A 22,914-nucleotide genomic window follows, 5' to 3' on the forward strand; every position below is an offset into this window, starting at 1 on the left:
TTGTCACATCAAGGTGAGTACCGGATAGGGCGGTGTCTGGGTCGAGAGCACTGCATGGCGTGTTCCGCTTCCTGTGTTGGACAACCGGATGGGGAAATACCGTATCCCGGCATCCCCCGCACGCGCTACCATCTGTTCTGTAGAGGGGAGAGGACGGTGGAGATTCAAGAATGTCCCAAGGGATATATATTCCATCCCGAAATCAGAAACTGTGAGCTGGACGTTGAGGACAGTAAGTTTGTTTTTGCAATATCAACTTAATAGTGACATATCGTGGGGAGGCCGTAGATATCTGAGGAGTTTAGTCTCGGGTTCCAATCTGATATCAACTGCACGAGTATCGATCTGCGTAATTGGGAACCGATGACATGTGTCAACCAAGTCAGCGAGCCTGACCACCGGATCCCGTTAGTCGCCTTACGACAAGCATGGGTTACTGAAGATCAATTCTAACCCGGATCTTCACGTGTACCGAAATTTGGAGCGACGTCAGACGTCATAAACAAGGTACGGAAGCGTCCTAGTGGCACAGTCTGAATTTTTTTATCTCCTAATTAGGTGATACTAACTCCTAATTAGGACATACTATCTCCTAATTAGGACTTACCTATCTCCTAATTAGGAGATACTAAGTCCTAATTAGGAGAAAAAAAAATTCAGACTGTGCCACTAGGACGCTTCCGTAACATGGATATGACATTATATCAGTATGTTCTCAAACAATGGAAACAATGAGCATGAAAAAAAAAATGGTATCGGAACGAAACGAAATTTATTGTTTAAAATTGTAGATGTTCCCATTTCTCTTTAGTTAAGTATAATTGACAGAGTCTATATTTGTGCCTCGCATAAAAAATGTGACTTTTTGTGTATGGGAAGTTCTTTTTAAACAATTATCATATATAAATGTAATGTTACAGCAACAACCACAGAGGCAACTACTACTAAGTCGACTACGCAGTCAACTACGACAACAACACCTACAACGACGACCACAACAACGACCACAGCAACGACCACAACGACAACTACATCGAAAACTACAACACAACCTCCAACTACTACTACACCAACAACTACGACAACGCGAACGTCAACTACCACGGCGTTGTATCCAACGCCACCTCCTGTGTGCTCCTGTCTTGACGAGATAACGCCCTTGGTTCAGAGACTAAACAACCTCACGATAATCACACAAGCCTTTATAAAACAGACAAAAACCACCGGTACTGGGACAGTTTTACTAAGAATATACAGAACAACTATTTGCAATCATAAAAAAACAACAAATTATGGGACAAGAGCTATTTACAATTGTAACAAGACAGTATATGGGACAAGAGCTATTTACAATTATAACAAAACAACGTATGATGGGACAAGAGCTATTTAAAATTATAACAAAACAACATATCATGAAACAAGAGCTATTCACAATTATAACAAAACAACATATTTTGGGACAAGAGCTATCTACGATTATAACAAAACAACATATTATGGGACAAGAGCTATTTACAATTATAACAAAACAACATATTTTGGGACAAGAGCTATTTACAATTATAACAAAACAACATATTTTGGGACAAGAGCTATTTACAATTATAACAAAACAACATATTTTGGGACAAGAGCTATTTACAATTATAACAAAACAACATATTATGGGACAAGAGCTATTTACAATTATAACAAAACAACATATTTTGGGACAAGAGCTATTTACAATTATAACAAAACAACATATTATGGGACAAGAGCTATTTACAATTATAACAAAACAACATATTATGGGACAAGAGCTATTTACAATTATAACAAAACAACATATTATGGGACAAGAGCTATTTACAATTATAACAAACAACATATTATGGAACAAGAGCTATTTACAATTATAACAAACAACATATGGGACAAGAGCCATTCACAATTATAACAAACAACATATTATGGGACAAGAGCTATTCACAATTATAACAAAACAACATATCATGAAACGAGAGCTATTTACCATTATAAAAAACAACATATTATGGGACAAGAGCTATTTACCATTATAAAAAACAACATATTATGGGACAAGAGCTATTTACAATTATAACAAAACAACATATGAAACGAGAGCTATTGACCATTATAAAAAAACAACATATTATGGGAAAAGAGCTATTTACCATTATAAAAAACAACATATTATGGGACAAGAGCTATTCACAATTATAACAAATCAACATATGAAACGAGAGCTATTGACCATTATAAAAAAACAACATATTTTGGGACAAGAGCCGTTCACAATTATAACAAACAACATATTATGGGACAAGATCTATTCACAATTATAACAAAACAACATATCATGAAACGAGAGCTATTTACCATTATAAAAAAACAACATATTATGGGACAAGAGCTATTTACCATTATAAAAAAACAACATATTATGGGACAAGAGCTATTTACCATTATAAAAAACAACATATTATGGGACAAGAGCTATTTACAATTATAACAAATCAACATATGAAACGAGAGCTATTGACCATTATAAAAAAACAACATATTATGGGACAAGAGCTATTTACAATTATAACAAACAACATATATTTATTTTATGTTTGGGTTGACAGCGCCATACCAATAATCTTTGTCTTCACCCAATGGTCACCCTCTAAAACCTACGTCCTCTGAAACATTTCCCAGCATTCCTTCCCAGCACCAAGCTGACTCGCCGCAGATTAACAAGTACTGTTCAAAGCGGCGTAAAACCCAACTGACTCACTCACTCTTTCAACTTCGCTTGTTAATTTTTCTAAAAGATGTTAAAAATGAAACATCCAACTTTATGGATGGTAACCTCTTGTTTGTTGCATAGAGCGACGTTTCGATTCTTACATCTTTATCAAGCTAAAAATGTTTTTAACTAAAAATGTGCTTTTAGCCAAAGGGGCTTGTAACGCTAAAAACTGCCATCAAGGTATATGCTGTCACTGATGGAGTCGTAATACTATAATATCCTTTTATAAAGTACTAAGACCCCAAAGTGACAGTATATACCTTGATTGCAGCTATTAGCGTTACAAGCCCAGGGCTGTGCTTTTAGCTTGATAAAGATGTACGCATCTACATCGAAACCTCGCTCAATGCAATAAACAAAAAAGTTTTCATCCATGTTGTGTTTCATTTTTGACTCATCAACTTCTAGAATGCCGATTTAACAATATGTATAATGTTTCCAACATTAATCTTTCTTTTACTCCTGTTTTTGAAATCATTTATAACTCTCATAACATCAAAAAAGATGATACACTTGCAAAATGTAAACGATACATAAACATATTTAAACCGATACTTTCAAAACTAAATATCCATACAGTTTTGAATGTATCGATAATTGTATCACCTTAAAAAAATGTATCGATGCATCGATGTATCGATGTATCGTGGCATTCCTTGTTAAATATCTTCACGGAATGTTTCATTCGATATTACCATTATTTCGGTGTATGATATTCATGTTACAGCAAAATCTTTGTCAACCCACACACTTTTAGAAATTGTTTATGTAATATTCGGCCATATGGAGTACATGTTTTTCTCATTGTTTCAGTTCGGAGTCCCTTTGACTGCGTGTCTCCCCCAAACCCCGATGGAGCAGTGACCCGGGTGTGGTATTCTTATTGTAGTGTCTCACTTGTTAAAGATGTGCATGATATAGCAGTAAAGCCGAAAAGTGAAATATTATGTCGCTCTGTATTATGAGAAAAGATTTATTGCATTTTTTGGACGTTTCAAACCAAATTACATTCTAAATAATGAAACCACATAGAAGTATTCTTCAGGATCAACCTGTGATGTTGGGTTCGAATCCTGGATTAACCCGATTATATTTGTACGTTTGCCGCGAGTTGATTAAATGGTATATTGATACATGTACCATATACTTTCCGGACGATATAATTAGCCGAGTGGGTTAAGTGTTTACTCATAACACTGAGACCAGGATGTTTGATTCTGCAGATGGATAAATGAGTGAAGCCCATGTCTGGTGTTCCTCTTGTCTTGCTGTAATATACTCACATACTTTACCTTCATTTTATATCCAGCAAGGATTTTATCAAGTTATTTATGTCTAATGTATGGATTGGGACGACCCTGTTCCCCGTCGTGATAATAGTAAAATACTGCTGGAAGCTCACTCGCCATATTTAAGGTGGTCGGTGAACCACCAGACGCAGCGTTGCGCTCTTAGTCGTGTGGTATTTGCACTGATTAGTTGTCCCCCATAATGCCCTTGGTTTGCCTACGCCACACCCGTGATCGTGGGGGTAAATACTTTCCTCTTTCACTGACGTAACGTACTTGGAGGTAACTGATGCACTGGTCAAAGCGGAGTTAAACTTTACTCACTCATCTTTCGATCACAGCTCACGTATGAAGGTCAGGAGGCCGTAGCAAGGTACACATGCGTCAGTGACCAGTACGGCATCTGTGACGGCAACGACGTGAGCAAATGCAGGAACAACGACGTCTGGACAGCGCCCCCTGGGAGGTGTGGCCGTGTGATTTTCAAGGTGAGCTTCAGTAGCGTCTCCCGTGAAGAGCACCTAAACTGATCCATCCAAGTCTACACACTTGGTTCTTTGGGATCATTTAAAAAATATCCTATATTCACAACACATTCTTTGTACGTCAGTATATATGTCTGCTTGTGTGTTTGATATGTAACGCTTTGTACACCCTCTTGTAATTCAAACACTGACAAACCCGTGAAGGTCCGGCTTAGAATGAAGCTTTTGTAACCCATGCTTGTCGTAAGAGGTGACTAACGGGATCGGGTGGTCAGGCTCGCTGGCTTGGTTGACACATGTCATCGGTTCACGTTTGTGCAGATCGATGCCCATGCTGTTGATCACTGGATTTCTGGTCCATACTCGATTATTTACGGACCGCCGCCATAAAGCTGGAATATTGCTGAGTGCGGCGTAAAAGTAGACTCACTCACTCAAACACTGTCATATGTTTAAGTTACCGTGAAGATCCTAGTTAGAATGTATCTTTAGAGCCCAATGTTTATCTTTAGAAGCAATTAACGGGATCGGGTCTCAGGCTCGCTGACTTGGTTGACATCATTTTCCAATTGCCCAGATCATGCTCATGATGTCAAAAACTGGATTGTCTGGTCCAGACTCTATTATTTACAGACCGCCTACACTTAGCTGGAATATTGTCCAGTGCGGCGTTGACCGCCTCCGTGGAGTAGTGGTTAGAACGTCCGCCCGGAGAGCGGAAGGTCGCGGGTTCGATCCCCGACCGCGTCATACCAAAAGACAATATGGTACTTGTTGGTCCCTGCCTGGCGCTCAGCATTAATGGGTACAACAAGGACTGGTCGGCTCGGAGTCAATATAATGTGTCTGAGTGGGGGTATTCATGCTTCACTGCGGCATGGTATCTCAGTTGGCTAGCACTATAAAACCAGCTTCAGTCTGGGCTAGTACAAGCAGTCGCACATACACATACACACGCATGAACGTCGTCATATGGCAAATATTTCACAGGTACGACGTTAAACCCAATTTCACCTCACCTCACCTCCAGTGCGGCGTTAAACTACACACAATCGAATACACTTAGTGTATGTATATTATTAATGGTGTAGCTGTCTGATTGTCTTTATGTATTTATTTTGTTTTGACAGAGCGTAGACGTAAATACCATGATCCTCGACTGTCCCTTCACAGACCACAACTCGATATACTTCGTGATGACGTCGCAAGACGAGTACGTCATAGGGCACTCCGTTCATGCTAATCGTGCTAACCACATGACGGTGTACTAGTGCTTCAGTTGACTAAGGCGCTGTAATTCGCGTCACATATGAAAGTAGAACTCTAACAACAGTAGTCTCCAATCGAGGGCCACAGCTGTGGTATGTTTGGACACTACAAAGAGATACATAATTAGGTCTGATGCCTTGTTGTTAACATATTCGTGCAGTGTTCTCAGGGTGTAAAGTGCCATCAACACCCGTGAAGTTCATTTGTCTTCAGTAACCCATGCTTGTCGTAAGAGGCGCCTAACGGGATGGGGTACTTAGGCTCGCAGACTTGGTTGATACATGTCATAGTACCCCAATTCCGAACATCTTCGCTCATACTGCTGATCACTGGACTGTCTAGTCCAAGCTCGATTATTTACAGACCGCTGCCATATAGCAGGAATACTGCTGACTGCGGCGTTAACCAACCAACAAACAAACACCATCATTGCCCACATCCCAGGCCCGAAGTGTTTGTTTTTTTCATTTTCGTGTAAGCGTATTTCATTTTTGTTTTTCTCCAGCTTCCGTGTGCGATTAGAGGAGGAAGGGAGACAACTCTTCGAGTTTCTAGTCACTATATCAAAGGGACAAATAGAGGCAAATTCGAGAACATTTCCTTTGGCCCCGACACCATCCACGAGATCCTGGAGGGTGTTACGTAAAGGAGGACGATATGAAGTACGTACTGTATATACACCGAGTGAGTGAGTGTGAATGTGAGTGAGTGAAGGTGTGAGTGTGAATGTGAGTGTTAGTGAGAGACAGAGTGAGTTAAAGTGTGAATGAGTTAAAGTTTGTGTGAATGGCTGTGTGGGTGGCTGAGTGGGTGTGGGTGTGTTGGTGGATTGATGAGTAAGTGAGCGAGAGCTTGGGTGTGAGCGTTATTGTGTGAGTGAGTGTGTGGATGTAAGTGTGAATGAGTGGGTGAGCGTATGTGTGAGAGTGTGTGTAAATGAATGGATCATAAATGAATGAATGAGGTTTCCGGAGTCCGCGCGTGTGCGAGCGTGCATTGTTTCAATGTGTGCCTGTGTGTGTGTGCGTGCATGCGTGCGTGCGTGTATGTTCTGGAAAAGTTAATGTGACAATTTTCACTTTCTGTATGTGTGTGTGATCGAGCTGGTACATATGTGACTGCGTGTGGGTGTGCTATAGGTAGGCTGTATCTTATGGTGAATAACAGTAATATCTCCAGAATATATACGTTAATATATATTGTTAATTATGAGGAAAGAAGTTCCTGGGCCCCGTTTCACAAAGCGATCGCAGCGCTAAGGTAATCGTAACTCCCATACTTTAACATAGACTTACGATTGCTACGATCGCTTTGAGGAAAGGGACCCTGCTTCATTGAAAGTACTTGTTTCTGTAATAGCTTTACATGAACGGGGAGAAGACTGCTCATTATAACGGCCAAGCTGGCCAGGGCGCAGGAGTGCAGGAACTGGCCGTAATTGGGCGTGGAGGTCTACAAGAAGTTCGGCTCTTATCCCCGGGGGCCCCGGAACCCGTTATCCCACCCAAGCCTGCTCCTGTTACAGCTGTTCCAACATCGCCTGCATTGACAACACCTGCATCTACTACACCTACATCGACTACGCCTGCAGCAACAACAGAGGGCAGCCCTGTAATCGTTGAAACAGGTCGTAAGTAATTTTCGTTTATTCGTGTTATTGCTCTGTACTTGTATGTATAATTTTAGTATTTGAGGCATGAAAGTGGACTGACGAAGGTACCGCCAAACAGTATTACATTCGAATATGGTACCACCATACCGACTGTCCGGGGATTCTCTTCACAAAGGAACGTAACCTTGCACGATACACCGTACGTCTTAAGTTAACAATGGCACAGCGAAGTGTTTAAAATGTTCGCTTGTCATGCCAGAAACCCGGGTTCGATTCCCAAGTTTGCTACAATGTGTGAAACCTATTTCTCGTGTTCCTCGCCTTGATTATCAATGATGTAAAAGCGGCGTAAAAGAATAATCACTCACTCAATTTAAGTCCGAGTTAAGTGGGGCACCGGAACTTCTTACAATGTTTTTTCACCATCCATTATTTGGTCCTACATTTAAAATGGAATTATATAAGGGCAGAGTGAAGTTGTGGGTGTGAATGCGAATATTAGCGTGAGTTAGTGAGTGAGAGGTATACGCCGCTTTATGCACTATTCCAGCAATATCCACCCGTGAAGATCCGGGCTGGAATTGATCTTCAGTAACCCATGCCTGTCGTAAGAGGCGACTAACGGGATTGGGTGGTCAGGCTCGTTGACTTGCTTGACACTTGTCATCGGTTCACAATTGCGCAGATCGATGCGCATGCTGTTGATCACTAGATTGTCTGGTCCAGACTCGATTATTTACAGACCGCCGCCATATAGCTGGACTATTGCTGATTGCGGCGTAAAACTAACCTCACTCACTCAGAAATGGACTTCACACATTGTACCCATATGGGCAGTCAAACCTGGGCCTTGAACGTGACTAGCGAAGGCTTTTAGCACTAGACAACCCAACTGTCCCTGCATATAAGATAGCAAAAAAATAGTACTTGTAGAAGTATTTTGCCAGTCTAAGCCATAATCACATGAAAATCGGACTGAAAGATATATGATCTATTTCTCCCAGATCTGGTTGAAACCCGCGTCATTCATTCACTCACTCACTCATATTAACTTTTACCTGGAGAATCACGACAACTCCATACCTGTTTTCATCTTAATACAAAAGTAATCCCAGTATTTTCACAGGGAATTTAGCTTTCAAGAAGCCCGTGTTGGCAAGTGCCGTGATGTATGAGCGTTACACAATGGACACCGTCGTGGACGGCAAGACCCACAACAACGTCACCGCTAACCACTGCTTCGTGACAGTCGCCGTTGAGCCGTGGGTCATGGTCGACCTGGTCTCTGTGTACCACGTCACTTCTGTTGCCTTGACAAGTGGAAATACACACGGTACGTTAACATTCGTCACCAATCGCCCCTTTCCGTAACCTCCACGATCCGGCTTGTCCCGGAATAACACGAGTTGGTCACCGATGGGTACGTTAACTTCAACATTACATCATCCAGACAAGGAAATCAATGGTGATGTCGCTTTCTGCATAGACGTTCCGGATGCGGGTGTTTCCTGAATAAGAATAAAATTCAGAATAAAAATTTATCACTATCAAACACCAAATCATATTTTGAATTTATATTCGTGATAATATTTGTAAAATTCTGTAAATCGAGCTTAAGTTTTTCGAAAATCTTCATACCACAAAGGCTTATGTTATTTTTTCAGGTATATTTTTAATATTAATCTTTATACTTTCAGCAATTAGGCCACAGAATCAAAATGTTTTCGAAGCTAGAACGTTAAAGCTGAATAGGTCATGTTTGCTAGAAACTAATTATAACAAGGATTGTGCGCAGTGCAAATGTTGTACATATCCTGTTACTGACTGCATTTTTACTAACATCGCTGAATTTCTGCTATTTCGAGGATTGCGAATTTTCTCATGAAATATATCGCACATGCACAGTAATAGGCGAAAAAAAGTTGCATTTTAAATTTCGAAGGTAGATCCGTTTCCTGTGAAGTATATTCGAAACTGGAAGTGTTAGTATGACGTTTTCGATATTGGATATCAGTATATGTGGGTATATTAACGCAGTTAGTGCAGTTATGAGTAATACAACACCAGTTGAGTGGAATTGTATTGTCAGGTTGAATTGGTAAATTAATATCATTATTTACTCTCATACTACTTTGGACAATACAAACCTCGAGCGTGTTCTTATGTCCTCCCTTCTTTTATGACGTCATTACGAAGTATTGTGACGTCATGTGGTACGACATCAAAGTACGTGATAGCGTAGCGCCGATTCTGAAATATATGTGTGTGTGTGTGTGTGTATATATATATATATATATATATATATATATATATTAGAGTACAGACATAATGTCATATTATATATAAATTATTACAAACTTAATTTAAAAAACGAACTGTGTACACGAGCAACATGTGGTATTTTATTTCTGTAGAAAGTTTCAACATTGCACTGAAAAAACAGACATACGGCAACGCCAATTTCGATGCACATTCATCGTATGACAACGCCGTCGACGGTAACCTGAACGCCGTCAGGACCCGCGGGAGCTGTTTCACCAGCGCTGGTAACACTGGGTGGTGGATGGTGGACCTCGGCGACAACTACGACATCGACAGCGTGGCTCTACAACCACGTTCTGATGGCTATCGTGAGTACTCAATTATCGCCTTATCTCGTAAATCTGAGATCGTCCTATTGTTAAATATATACCCCCCAACCCCACCCCAAGAAAGAATAAATATGTTATTGTCCTCCTGTGGGGGTACGTATGTCTCAAAACATTCAAAGTAAAAAAAAAAACGTAGTGTTTTTGTGATTTTACATTTTGGCTAAATTTAACTCCTATCACCAAGAGATGGAGGGATGATGTAAATCCGGCTAGGTTCCATGCAGGTATCAAAAGTACTATAAGTCCCCATGATCTCTAGCATGGTGATTTACCTTCAGTTGTAAGTGATCTATAGCCCGATTTTATGTTAGTTTTATATTGCTATATGGCTAGTAGTTTTACTGTTCTTCGGCAACAGGTTTAAAATATGTTTCTAATTTTATTGATCTTTAATATGATAATTAATTGTTCTCGTTACGATATGGCTGAAATATTGCCGATGTGACGATAAATATTAACCCACTCACTAATATAGATGTACACCAGAAAGCAAATCATAAGAGCTTACGGTACGAGTGTGACGTCATCGGATCGCGGATTCGCTTCATTGTATTTTGGATATCCCACTGTGAAAGATGAAGAACTTGTATATTTCACAGCTGACCAGTTGTCGGACATGACTGTCCTGGTGTACCATACCAACCCCGAGACTGACCCCTCGGCCACGCCCACTGTGTGTAGGGACATCCCTGGCGTCATCATGACTTTTAACAAGATACCGTGTGTGACGTCAGTGTCGGGCCGGTTTGTTCGCCTACAGCGGATGAACGGGGTGCAAAAGGGCCACTTCACCGCCTGTGAAGTACAAGTGTATGGACTCCTTCGTGAGTAAAGCTGCTCTGCTCAGAGAACTTATCTTATATAAGTACTCATTAATATCTTATATATTAAAGTAACAATATGCTAATACTTTGATGTGATTACAAAGTCGTAGGGTAGTTTGATTTGTTAGTTGTTGTTTAACGCCGCAATCAGCAATATTCCAGCTATATATACCAGTGGTCTGTAAATAATGGCGTCTAGACCACACAATCCAGTGATCAACAACATGAGCATCGATCTACGCAGCTGGGGTACGATGACATGTGTCAACCAAGTCAGCAAGTCTTGCCGTCCGACCCGTTGGTCGCTCTTACAACAAGCATGTGTTGCTGAAGACCAATTCTAACCCGGATCTTCAGGGGTCTCGCATCTCGTAGAACAGAATGAGTAAATATGTGTCTTCAGGACCCCATACTTCAGAAAATGACACAGTATCATACCTTTACACGAGCTGCGTTCAATCTGAACACGTGCCTGCTTATCAGTGATACAGGTGAAGCTAATCTATTCTTAAATTTGATGTTTTGCATCTGAAAGCAATCCATCATTACCCGTCAAATATCTACCTCCCTGATTGGCTTGTTGTCATGCCGTCTGCACAGACATCAAATTCCTTGTCATGACATCACACCTGAACGTGTTCTCATTTTGAGTTTCCTCGGAGCTGATGTCATTACTTCCGGTGATTGTACCAGTGATCATGAGGAGCGGTGGTGTAGCCTAGTGGTTAAAGCGTTCGCTCGTCATGCCAAAGACCTGGGTTCGATTCCCCACATAAGTACAATATGTGAAGCACATTTCTGGTGTCCCCTGCCGTGATATTGCTGGAATATTGCTAAAAGCGGCGTAAAACTAAACTCACTCACTTACTCTGTGATCGCAAGGAGGTTATCTGTTGGTGTGCACAAACGTTAAGCGTGTTGCTGCCAATTTTCCTCTTCTTCTTTTTGGGGCGGTGGGGTAGCCTAGTGGTTAAAGCGTTAGACGTCACGCCGAAGACCCGGGTTCGAATCCCCACATGGGTACAATGTGTGAAGCCCATTTCTGTTGTTCCCCCGCCGTGACGTAGCTGGAATATTGCTAAAAGAGGCGTAAAACCAAACTCAGTCAGTCAGTCAGTCTTCTTCTTTTTATCATTATAGTTATTATTTTTACTGGTGGTTCTTTAAAATATTTTTTTAATAGTCATTGTGTTTCGTGCTACTAGAAGTACGAAATGAGTCAACGGTTCAACTCAAACTTTACAGACGTCGCTATTAACGGAGAGCCGCCAACTTATTCTGAATGCATATTCCACACCAAACTGACAATATAGTTTATAATATATCTGTTCTTACAAACAATATCAGAGACACAACATGGAGAAATCGCGATAAGGGTGTACAGTCAGAACCCGGAAGTCAACCCTAAAGCTGTTGGTTCACTGTGCGTGACGGCGACTGCACAAAAAGATGGCGCTGGAAACAAACTGCAGTGTACCACTCCGGTCCTCGGGCGGTTTGTGAGGGTACATTACGTGGCTGGTACTAGCGATGTACTCACTATTTGTGAACTGGAGGTGTTTGGGAGCAAAGGTGAGACATAACGTACCAGCAGCGAGATATCAGATATCAGGGTGAGATATATCTTAGCAGGGCGAGACATCTCGAAGCTATGGTCCGACAAAATTGGGATATTGTTTACTAAATGAGAGATATTGCATATAACATACATATATTGCATACCAGAAGGTGACTTCTTGCAAGCAATAAGATCTTGCATACCGAAGGTGAGACATCGTTTTTGAAATAAATATATTGCATACCAAATTAATACATCATGGATCATCAAGTTGAGATTTGTATACCACAGACATAACATACCTAAATGGGTTACCGCATACCGAAGAAGCACCACAACATGTCAGTGAAATATCAAATGTCATGTCAAGTTTAGACAGTGCATGAGAGAGTAAGGTATTATACGACAAAGATGAGAAATAATTGATGAATGTGAGAGTCAACAGTAAAGTTGAGAAATTACGAGATATCGAACTTGATAAGAACACGATCCGGGGTGAAATATAGTCTGTCTCACAGTCCTTGGCTCGCATTATTTTCCTTTCTGCCCAGCCCTTTCTGCTAAAGCCTTATATAAAGCAAAGTTTAGATTTCCCCAAGTTCGATCTCCCATCTCTCAGTGGGTAGGTAATAGTGTTGGGAATTGGTTCAAATCTCATAATTGATGATTGGTTCATTACTACCGATCAATCATCGAAAATAATTGGTTAGCGTCATTTATGAAATTTGTTAATGCACATAAAAATAAGGAAAAAATCATGTAGTTCTTTTAGCTTTTTTGGCAAAATTTCACATCTTTAAAGGATGACTAGTATGTTGGGAACATAAATTTCTTGGAATCTTTAAGATAAATTCAATCATGACTTGAAACGAGCTTGCAGTGCTTACGAAATGTAACAGACAAACCAATCATGTAAAAACAAGTGTTCCAGAATTGTTTGTGTTCGATTATGAGAAATTATGATCGATTGCTTAGTCGTTTAGTCAGTACGACCAATCTTCGAATATTTCAAATAAACGGACCACCACTAGTAGGTATTGCAGTGTTCAAAGTGTCATTGCATTTATAATTTGATGAGGTTCTTGTTTACCCCCACTATCTGTGTCTTCCGTCTTGTAGTCACTGGGTGGAGCCCATTCTCCTGTCCCAATCCCCCCCTGCTGGACAAGGCCATGGTGGATGTCCACTACTCGCAGACCGCGGCTGTGGCCGTGTACTCCTGTGACGACGGCTACTCCGGCGGCTGTGACGACAACAACGTCCTCTACTGTACCAGTGACAAGGGCTGGGAGGGTCAGCCCAGGACCTGCATTAGGGTGGACTCTGGAACGGATGAGACGGTAGGAGTTAGAGATGGTTGGAATATCGTTTTGATTCTTCATCTGAACCTGCAGGTCCAACCTGATTCCACCATTGAATGTTTCTGCCAGAATCTGTTTAACTGATGTAAGTACTTTTCAACATCTAAAGACTATACGAAAACAGGAAACACTCAAACTGGTTGTAAACGTCCCTGTGTATTCGAACCTTTGATATCTCGAAGTATTTAGGTAACTCCCTTTATTTGGAAACAAACGTGTATGATGGTGTTATTTGTGTACACAGATCGGGTCCGTGGAGCTACCGTGTCGGTTGAAGGTGGGCTTTGCACATGAAGTGTGGGTCGAGCCCAGGCAGAGCGGGTAACGTAACCAGATCGTTCATAGCTTGCCTTTATAGAAATTGAATTACAATAATAGCAACAAACCCATTTCCTCGGCAAGAGCTTTTCGCACAGAAATTTATTTGGTTTTGAAAAACTCTATCAAACAGTTTGTTCCGACGGCATATGATAGACTAGTGGATAGAGCGTTCGCTCGTCACACCAAAATAAGCGGGGTTCGATTCCCGTCGTGCATACAATCCGTTGCTTGTGTCTTTCCCCGTGATATTGCTGTAATACTGTTAACCTTACTCACTCAATCATGACATCAGATATTCAAGAACCGCTTCAAATTGTTTATAAATTCAAATTTGTGATACATTCCACCATGGCACTGGGGCTTAGCGGTACGCCTGTCGTAAGCTGATGCTAGAGTATGGAAGTTGCTATCTATCACCTTGGCGCTAAGATAACTTAATACAATAGGCCAAGACCGGTCTCAATCGTCAGTCACTAAATTGTCTGATCCAGACTCAAGTATTTACTGACCGCCGTTACACAGCTTAAATACTGCTGAGTGTGCCAAAAAAAGGAAACCACGAAATAAACACACACAAACTCAACCTCAGCTGCAGCATATGCTTCCAAAACGTCTGGACACATGGAAAGGCATAAGCTCGAAGATCCTTACGGAAGATGGCAGAGACAGCAGGATCTGTATTTGAAATGAACATGCCACTTGTCAACATGACATTGTCCACACGACTACCTTTTACACAATCAAGTCTGATTCAATGTTATTAGATCGGGTGGGTAGCATCGAAGCGTTCTAATCGTCACGTTGATGCACATATTGAAGCAGCCCATTTCTAATGTCCGCCATCGTGATAGTGCTGGAATATGAGAAGGTCATAAAGCTATACTCACTCGCTCCACGTTACTATTGATGTATGTTCAGATATTGCCATTTGTATAACCATTTCTGTGTCCAATACAGGTCGTACATCGCTTTCAAGGCCGGCAATGACACAGCCATTCAGATGACCCTGGAGTGGCCGACCGAAGGGCCGTACATCAGATACTCCTATGAAGTCGATGGTGTATCCACCACCATCCCTGCTGACACGCCCATGCCGTTCCAGGGTCGGAGGGTGACTCACGTGGCCCTCCTCTTCCTGACAGAACGCCTCCAGGTACGTTCATATAGGTACGTTGCACCTGCGTCTTTACGTTGTTTATTTTTTGTTTATGGTTCACTGTCGCAATCAGCAATGTTCCTGCTACATCACGGCAGTTTAAAATAGTTGAGTGAGTGAGTGAGTGAGTGAGTGAATGAAGGAGTGAGTATGGTTTTACGCCGCTTTTAGCATTATTTCTGAAATTTCACGGCTTTGGACACCAGAAATGGGCTTCACACATTGTACCCATGTGGGGAATCGAATCCGGGTCTTTGGCTTGACGCTAAAATAGTTGAGTCTCCATGGGGGTAGCCTGTGGTAAGTAAGTGGTTTGCTCGTCACTTCGAAGGCCCGGGTTCTATTCCCCCCATGGACACATGTGTGAAGCCTTTCCTTATGTCCCCTGTCGTGATATTGTTGGAAAACTGCTACCCGCCTCACTCACTCAACAACCGGCACCACCTACCCTCTCTGGTCGTATCTTATCACAGCTGAATGTATGGACGAGACGGTCAGTGAGTGATACCATGAGTGAGTCAGTGAGTGAGTGTAGCTTTACGCGGCTTTTAGCAATATTCCAGCAATATCACGGCAGGGGACACCAGAAATGGGCTTCACACATTGTACCCATGTGTGGAATCGAACCCGGGTCTTCGGCATGACAAGCCAACGCTTTAACCACTAGGCTACCCCACCGCCCCAACTGATACTATGAGCATTGTCCATCAGAATTTTGGGTACGACGCAAAGCAATAAATCAAATCACCGAGCCTTATCGATTTATCCATATTTTTTTTTGCGTGGAAGGTAACCGAGACAATGTAGTTCGATGCCACAGCAGCAATATGCAAACTATATCATGGAAGGCTTTAAGACTATTGCAGCAACGGCTAGAGAAATGAGTGAGTGAGTTTAGTTTTACGCCACACCCAGCAATATTCCAGCTATATGCCGGCTGTTTGTCTGGACCAGACAATCCAGTGATCAACAGCATGAGCATCGATCTGCACAATGGGGAACCGATGACATGTGTCAACCAAGTCAGCGAGCCCAACCACCCGATCCCGTTAGTCGCCTCTTACGACAAGCATGGGTTACTGAAGATCAATTCTGACCCGGATCTTCACGGGTCCTAGAGAAATGAACACAAAATACTGGGTATCTCTCCTGTCCTAGAATCAACACAAACTGCCGGCATACGATGACAAGAAGAATGAATCGTTTGAATTTAACAGTTTTAATTTGTCAGGTGTGATCAGATAAGACAAGAGTGTTTACTGTCAACTCTGCCTTTACAGATTCTAGTTGAAGGTGAGACCCTCCTGTCTGTCTCCCACCACGTACCAGCGCCACTAATCGACAAAATCGTTGTGGAGGACGAGAAACTGTCCATCAAGAAAATCAAACTCAATCAAGACTGGACAAAGATGACTCAAAAAGGTATGGACTTGTATAGATGTAAAAACATATCATTTGAAAATTACAAGGTTATTATATACATATAATGGCATATAAAACAAACTAGTTATATCAACATAATTAGTTTGTTTATTTGTTCTAGTCATCCGTGAACGTCGTCTATTTCATGAGTGAGTGAGTGAGTATGGTTTTACGCCGCTTTTTAGCAATATTCCAGCAATATCACGGCGGGGGACACCAGAAATTGGCTTCACACATTGTACCCATGTGGGGAATCGAACCCGGGTCTTCGGCGTGACGAGCGAACGCTTTAACAGGCTACCCCACCGCCCCTCTATTTCATGAAGGCACAACTCTATTTAGAAACTGGTCTAATGTAACATTTTATATTTGGTCTTACACGTTCTCAGTAACGTACAGATACTAAGTACTTTTTGGGGTGTCTCATCCGGGCTTTGAACCAACACTCTCCGAGTCAAGCACCTATTCGCCAGGACACGAAGTAAGCAATCTAACCGACTCAGCCACCTCGGCTTCCACAAAAAGGAAGTCTGAGAACTGGTACTCTGGATCACGTGCTTTGTGTACCTGTCTAGTAAATTGTATGTCAGACTGTTTTTCCAGAGTCCAGTCGCAGCCTTTCGTTGAGGAAGCCGACTACAGCCTCTTCCAACGCGGAACGGTCAGGGCTCGTGGTGGACGGGTCAAAACAATCACTGACCGCAATATCGGCGTCTTGTTGGCAGTCGGACGCCAATGACTTGGCGCCCTATTGGCAGGTGGACACGCAGAACTACTACATCATCACAGCTGTTGTCGTGACCAGCCGTAATGGCGACAGGTGTCCGGCAGGAGGCTGCGGTAGGTTATGTGTTTCATCGTACAAGAATGACACATGTCCCCTGCCCCGAACGTGGGATTTGTTTAACTGTCACCAATGGCTTTGTTAAGAGACTTGGACGTATGGTGGTTATGGATTAATGACGCTTTTAGCAACATTCTAGCACTCTCACCAGGCACATGCTTCACACATTGTACCCATGTTGGGAATCGAACCCGGGCGAACGCTTTAACCACTAAGCTACCCCACCGCCCCATAGGTGTATGAGTGAGTGTAGTTTTACGCCGCTTTGAGCAATATTCCAGCAACATAACGGCGGGCGACACTAGAAATGGTCTTCACGCATTGTATCCATGTGGAGAATCGAACCCGGCGTTACGAGCGAATGCTTTAACCACTAGGCTACCCCACCGTCCCCATAGGTGTATGAATGGTAACATGTACCACAATATCATGTCAATATGGAAGAGGGGCGGTGGGGTAGCCTCACTCAGTTATGGGCGTAGATATCAACAGATGATCAGACCAACTGACAAGATGATCGGCAAACTAAATGAGCAAATGATCAATACAGTTAGGGGTGGTGGGGTAGCCTAATCGTTAAGGCGTTCGCTCGTCACGCCAAAGAAACGGGTTCGCTTCCCCACATGGGTACAATGTGTTAAGCCCATTTCTAATGTCCCCCGCCGTAATATTGCTGGAATATTGCTAAAAGCAGCGAAAACCATACTCACTCACTCACTCAATACAGTTAAATTCGTACCTCAGTGCTCTGTGAATACTAACGCCCTGTGTGTTTTCAGTTGGTGGGTGGTTATGGTTTTATGTTGCTTTTAGCAATATTTCAGCAATATCACCAGCTTCACATATTAAACCCATGAAAGGAATCGAACCCGGGTCTTCGGCGTGACGACTGAACGCATTAACAACTAGGCTATTCGATGGCTTTTGTTTTAAAGCTCTACGACAACGTCACATGTTGTGTTGCAGAGGGGACATAAAATTGGTAAACGATTGAAAAAAAGCCCTTAACAATTTTAAAAAACTTGTCCCGGTCCTCAAATTTTGCCGCTGTATTCATTGGTGGTCACATGCAGAGTAAAGCTCATTTCACACACAGGCGTCATACACAGGCGATTGAATCGTATCGTTTCTGCTTTAGGTTGTGATGCTCAGCACTGTTCCAACTATATGCAGGCGGGAGATAAATAATAGAGTCTGGACCAGACAATCTAGTGACTGACATCATGAGTATTTGTCTACGGAATTAGGATAAGCATGGCTTGCTGTAGGCTGAATTCTAATCCGGATCCTCACAAGTTAGACACAGTCCAATCACTCTGCGACACATTTACCAAACAAACTTTCCATTTCAGGCGGTGGTCTCCATGACTACGCACTGGACGTGTATCTGACCAATCCGGTCACAGATCCCAATGCCAAGGCCGGTCTATGTCAGTTCGTCAACGGCGAACACGTAATCTCCCGGTCCCAGTACAAGCCGTGCCGGGAGGAGCACCTGGGGAGATACGTCAGACTCAGAGGCACCGTGAGGAACAGCATCACTGATGTACTCACAGTCTGTGAGGTCGAAGTGATGGGCTACAAATATGTCTTAAAATGTGAGTAATATCTAGTGTTTCTAGTGTTAACTGAAACAACTGTGGTCATGTAACCCTTTAAGAATCATACGCATTGATAACTTGATACTTGGAAATCTGTCATCGCTTGCTGACTAATAACATATATCTGACTAATAACATCATAATATCAACACAAAGAGATCCTGCGTGTGGTCTTGTGCACAGAGCTCAGGTCACGAATCAGTTGAAGTTTATCCTTGGCTGGGTGACCGTGTTTGGCAACTTGACTCCTGAGAGTGTCTAGGACTTCAATCCTGTTCCACAACGAAGCACATGTGATACATGTGGTCTCACCTTAGGCAAGTGAGTTTGTTCAAATTGCCTCTGTTCACCCAGCAGAAAATGGGTACCCGGTGGGATAAAGTCATGTGACTATAACCTTCTAACGCCTAACAGCTTGGGTTATCCGGGGTAATAAGAATCAGATTCTGATTAAGCGCCGCGAGCAATCACTTGGTGTTTGGAGACTGTGCCCTATATGGCGGCGGTGTGTAAACAATCGAGTCTGGACCAGACAATCCAAGATGACTTATTATTATTATTATGACCATGTTCGCAAGTGGGCATTACGATGGTCTAAGCGCTGGGTTCGCATTAAGGATGGGCACCCTGAGCGTCGATACAAATCGTATGCTATTGTGATAAGTTTACTGTTAATATGTAAGTTTGTGGTTTAATGTCAATGTTTAATGGATAATGTCCTTAATGTCATCCTTGTTTGCATCAGTTCACTACAAAATGTGTCAATATCATGTACATGCTATGTAATGTTGCGGTGTTCAACTGTGATATTAATCTACAACCATACACTACAACGCTATTATATCACACAGTCTCTTTAATCCGTTTAGGTGTGACTAATGAAGTCTCACTCAACAATCTGATTGGTTGGGTTGTTATTTAACGTCGCGCTCAGCAATATTCCAGTTATATGGCGGCGGTTTGTAAATAATCGAATCAGGACCAGACAATCCAGTGATCAACAGAATGAGCAGCGATGTGTCAATTAAGTCAGCGGGCCTGACCGCCCGATCCCCTTAGTCGCCTCTTACGACAAGTATGGGTTGCTGAAGATCAATTCTAACACGGGTTGTCACGGATATTTATAACAATCTGACTATTTACGCAACAATGTGTAATTATTGACACGTTTTGTCTTTTAAAACAATATCAGCTGAGAAAAGTACCTGGTCCCCTAAAGACTGCCCCTTCCCCCCTCTGCTGGAGAACATGGCGGTTCAAATATCCCACACCCTGGAGGAGGCAGTGGCTACCTACGTCTGTGACGACGGCTACGCCATGTGCAGTGACGACAACGTCGTACGTTGTAACAGCAGTTCCGGATGGCGGGGACAACCACAGCCGTGTGAACCCATGGTGTTTGGATCGGTAGGTTTCCTTGCCTTGCTGTGACGGTATTGTTTTCTACCCTGCCATACACTACTATACTCTACTATACTCTACTGTACAAATACAATATTTACATATAACCTACCCTGTTCTTCTCTCCGCAGTTGCAACCCGTGAAGATCCGGGGTAGAATTGGTCTTCAGCAACCCATGTGCTTGCCATAAAAAGGCGACTATGCTTGTCGTAAGAGGCGACTAACGGGATCGGGTGGTCAGTTTCGCTGACTTGGTTGACACATGTCATCGGTTCCCAATTGCGCAGATCGATGCTCATGCTGTTGATCACTGGATTGTCTGGTCGAGACTCGATTATTTCCAGACCGCCGCCATATAGCTGGGATATTGCTGAGTGCGGCAACTAAACTCACTCACTCACTCTCCGCAGTTGCGGTGGGGGCAGCCTAGTCTTCAAAGCGTTCGCTCATCACGCCGAAGACCGGGGTTCGATTTTCCATATGGGTATCATGTGTGAATCCTATTTCTGGTGTCCCCGCCGTGATATAGCAGGAATATTACTAAAAGCGGCGAAAAACTAACTCACTCACTCTTGCCTCCGCTAACCGACCATACCCTGTTTGTAAACATCCTTAACGTTAATACAGCAATTTTTTTATTTTTCTACAAGTTTACAGACATGGTTTTAAAAGCATCAACCATTACTAAATCTGGTATCACTTTGTTTAGATGAACAGATACGAGTTCAGCTGTCCTATCAAACTCGGCACTAGTCTACACCTATGGACTACCCCTGACGGCCTGAAATCGTAAGTCATGAATTCGCTCCAGTTAATGCACATGTGTTGGGGAGTCAAGTACCTAGTGTGCTAACGAGTAGCTTCGATTTACTGCTGAATATGTTTTGAAAACAAATTCCCGAAACTATTTCATACATGGCTTGGAGATCGTCTAGTGCGAAGTAAATGAAAGCAAAGCAGACAGTTGCTCTCTATTAATGTATTGTGCCAGCCTTGCAACTTTGGAACACCACCCGTCAGGCTCCTGGTTAGAATTGGTCTTCAGAAACCCATGCTTGTCGTAAAATGCGACTAACGGGATCGGGTGGTCAGACTCGCTGGCATGGTTGACACATGTCATCGTATCCCCATTGCGTAGATCAATGCTCATGCTGTTGATCACTGGATTGTCTGGTTCAGACTCGATTGTTTACACACCGCCGCCATATAGCTGGAATATTGCTGAGTGCGGCGTTAAACAACAAACCAACAACAGACCTTGGAACACAGAACCAATGAATGAGCGAGTTGATGACAGAGTTGAAGCCTTGTTCTCTATTGTTCCAGGAAGCCAGCGGTGTTCCTGCAGATTAAACAAATACCGACAGTGATGAGCTTGAGTCTTGATCTCAACAGCCCCGGGGTATTTCATATAAAAGATGACTTTAAGCCACAGCGGGCCTTTACCGTGAACTTCCCTTCAATAAGAACCGATGTGGAATACCATTTCGTATACACATTCCTCAGCGATTATCTCCAGGTAGGTGGAATCAGGCTAAAGGATTCAGAAGGACGGAGATCTCTATTCTTTCGCTGGGCACACATTTGCCACAGATGAGGGTTTAGAGTTCGCCTTGGTTTGCCTAGTGAGCTGGAAGGAAACCCTCAGATTTGTTCTAAATCTAAATCAGAGTTGTCCTAAATGTGTGAACACACTGGCACAATAATTTTTTTGGGTTCATCTCCTTGAGATTTGGTTTCTGTTACTGTTCTCTTATGTTCCTCTGCTATTGACATTCCTGATCAGATCGATAAGATCGTGGATGTTCTTGTGTTACAGGTTAAAATTAAGGATGTTCTTGTGGTGCAGGTCAAAATCAAGGATGTTCTTGTGTTACTGGTCAAAATCAAGGATATTCTTGTGGTGCAGGTCGAGATCGGTGTCGTTTTTGTTTTCTAGGGTCAGATTAATGATGTTCTTGCGTTCCAGATTCAGATCTATATTGTTATTGTGTTCCAGATTCAGATCAAAGATGTTCTTGTGTTGCAGGTTAAGATCAAATATGTTCTTGTGCTACAGAATAAAATCAAAGATGTTCTTGTGTTACAGGTCGAGATCGATGGCGTTCTTGTGTTCCATGGTCAGATTGATGATGTTCTTGTGTCCAGGTTGATATCGATGATGCTCTTGTGTTGCAGGTTGATATCGATGATGTTCATGTGTTCCAGGTTGAGATCGATGATGTTCTTGTGTTTCAGGTTGAGATCGATAATGTTCTTGTGTCCAGGTTGATATCGATGATGCTCTTGTGTTGCAGGTTGATATCGATGATGTTC

General features: G+C 42.4%; 2 protein-coding genes across 3 annotated transcripts in view; both read left to right on the forward strand.

The window, feature by feature from the left end:
* The window catches only part of LOC124281174, a 137,556-nt gene that overhangs the window by 74,250 nt on the left and 40,392 nt on the right, over positions 1-22,914 (forward strand). The window lies entirely within an intron of this gene.
* Positions 20-22,914, forward strand: part of LOC124281119 — a 38,978-nt gene continuing 16,083 nt past the window's right edge. For both annotated transcript variants that reach the window (XM_046717130.1, XM_046717131.1), the window contains exons 1-20: positions 20-232; positions 921-1,226; positions 3,617-3,672; positions 4,434-4,580; positions 5,708-5,790; positions 6,352-6,508; positions 7,206-7,476; positions 8,585-8,791; positions 9,873-10,088; positions 10,709-10,933; positions 12,281-12,505; positions 13,611-13,831; positions 14,097-14,173; positions 15,131-15,326; positions 16,610-16,751; positions 17,355-17,591; positions 18,948-19,193; positions 20,389-20,603; positions 21,308-21,387; positions 21,925-22,117. In XM_046717130.1, the coding sequence (XP_046573086.1) occupies positions 55-232; positions 921-1,226; positions 3,617-3,672; positions 4,434-4,580; positions 5,708-5,790; positions 6,352-6,508; positions 7,206-7,476; positions 8,585-8,791; positions 9,873-10,088; positions 10,709-10,933; positions 12,281-12,505; positions 13,611-13,831; positions 14,097-14,173; positions 15,131-15,326; positions 16,610-16,751; positions 17,355-17,591; positions 18,948-19,193; positions 20,389-20,603; positions 21,308-21,387; positions 21,925-22,117 (3,678 nt within the window). In that variant the 5' untranslated portion in view covers positions 20-54. The remainder of the gene's footprint in view (positions 233-920; positions 1,227-3,616; positions 3,673-4,433; positions 4,581-5,707; positions 5,791-6,351; positions 6,509-7,205; positions 7,477-8,584; positions 8,792-9,872; positions 10,089-10,708; positions 10,934-12,280; positions 12,506-13,610; positions 13,832-14,096; positions 14,174-15,130; positions 15,327-16,609; positions 16,752-17,354; positions 17,592-18,947; positions 19,194-20,388; positions 20,604-21,307; positions 21,388-21,924; positions 22,118-22,914) is intronic.

Source organism: Haliotis rubra, unplaced genomic scaffold (assembly GCF_003918875.1).
Source record: "Haliotis rubra isolate DU_JTF1 unplaced genomic scaffold, ASM391887v1 Scf28, whole genome shotgun sequence".
Classification (NCBI taxonomy): Eukaryota; Metazoa; Mollusca; class Gastropoda; order Lepetellida; family Haliotidae; genus Haliotis; species Haliotis rubra.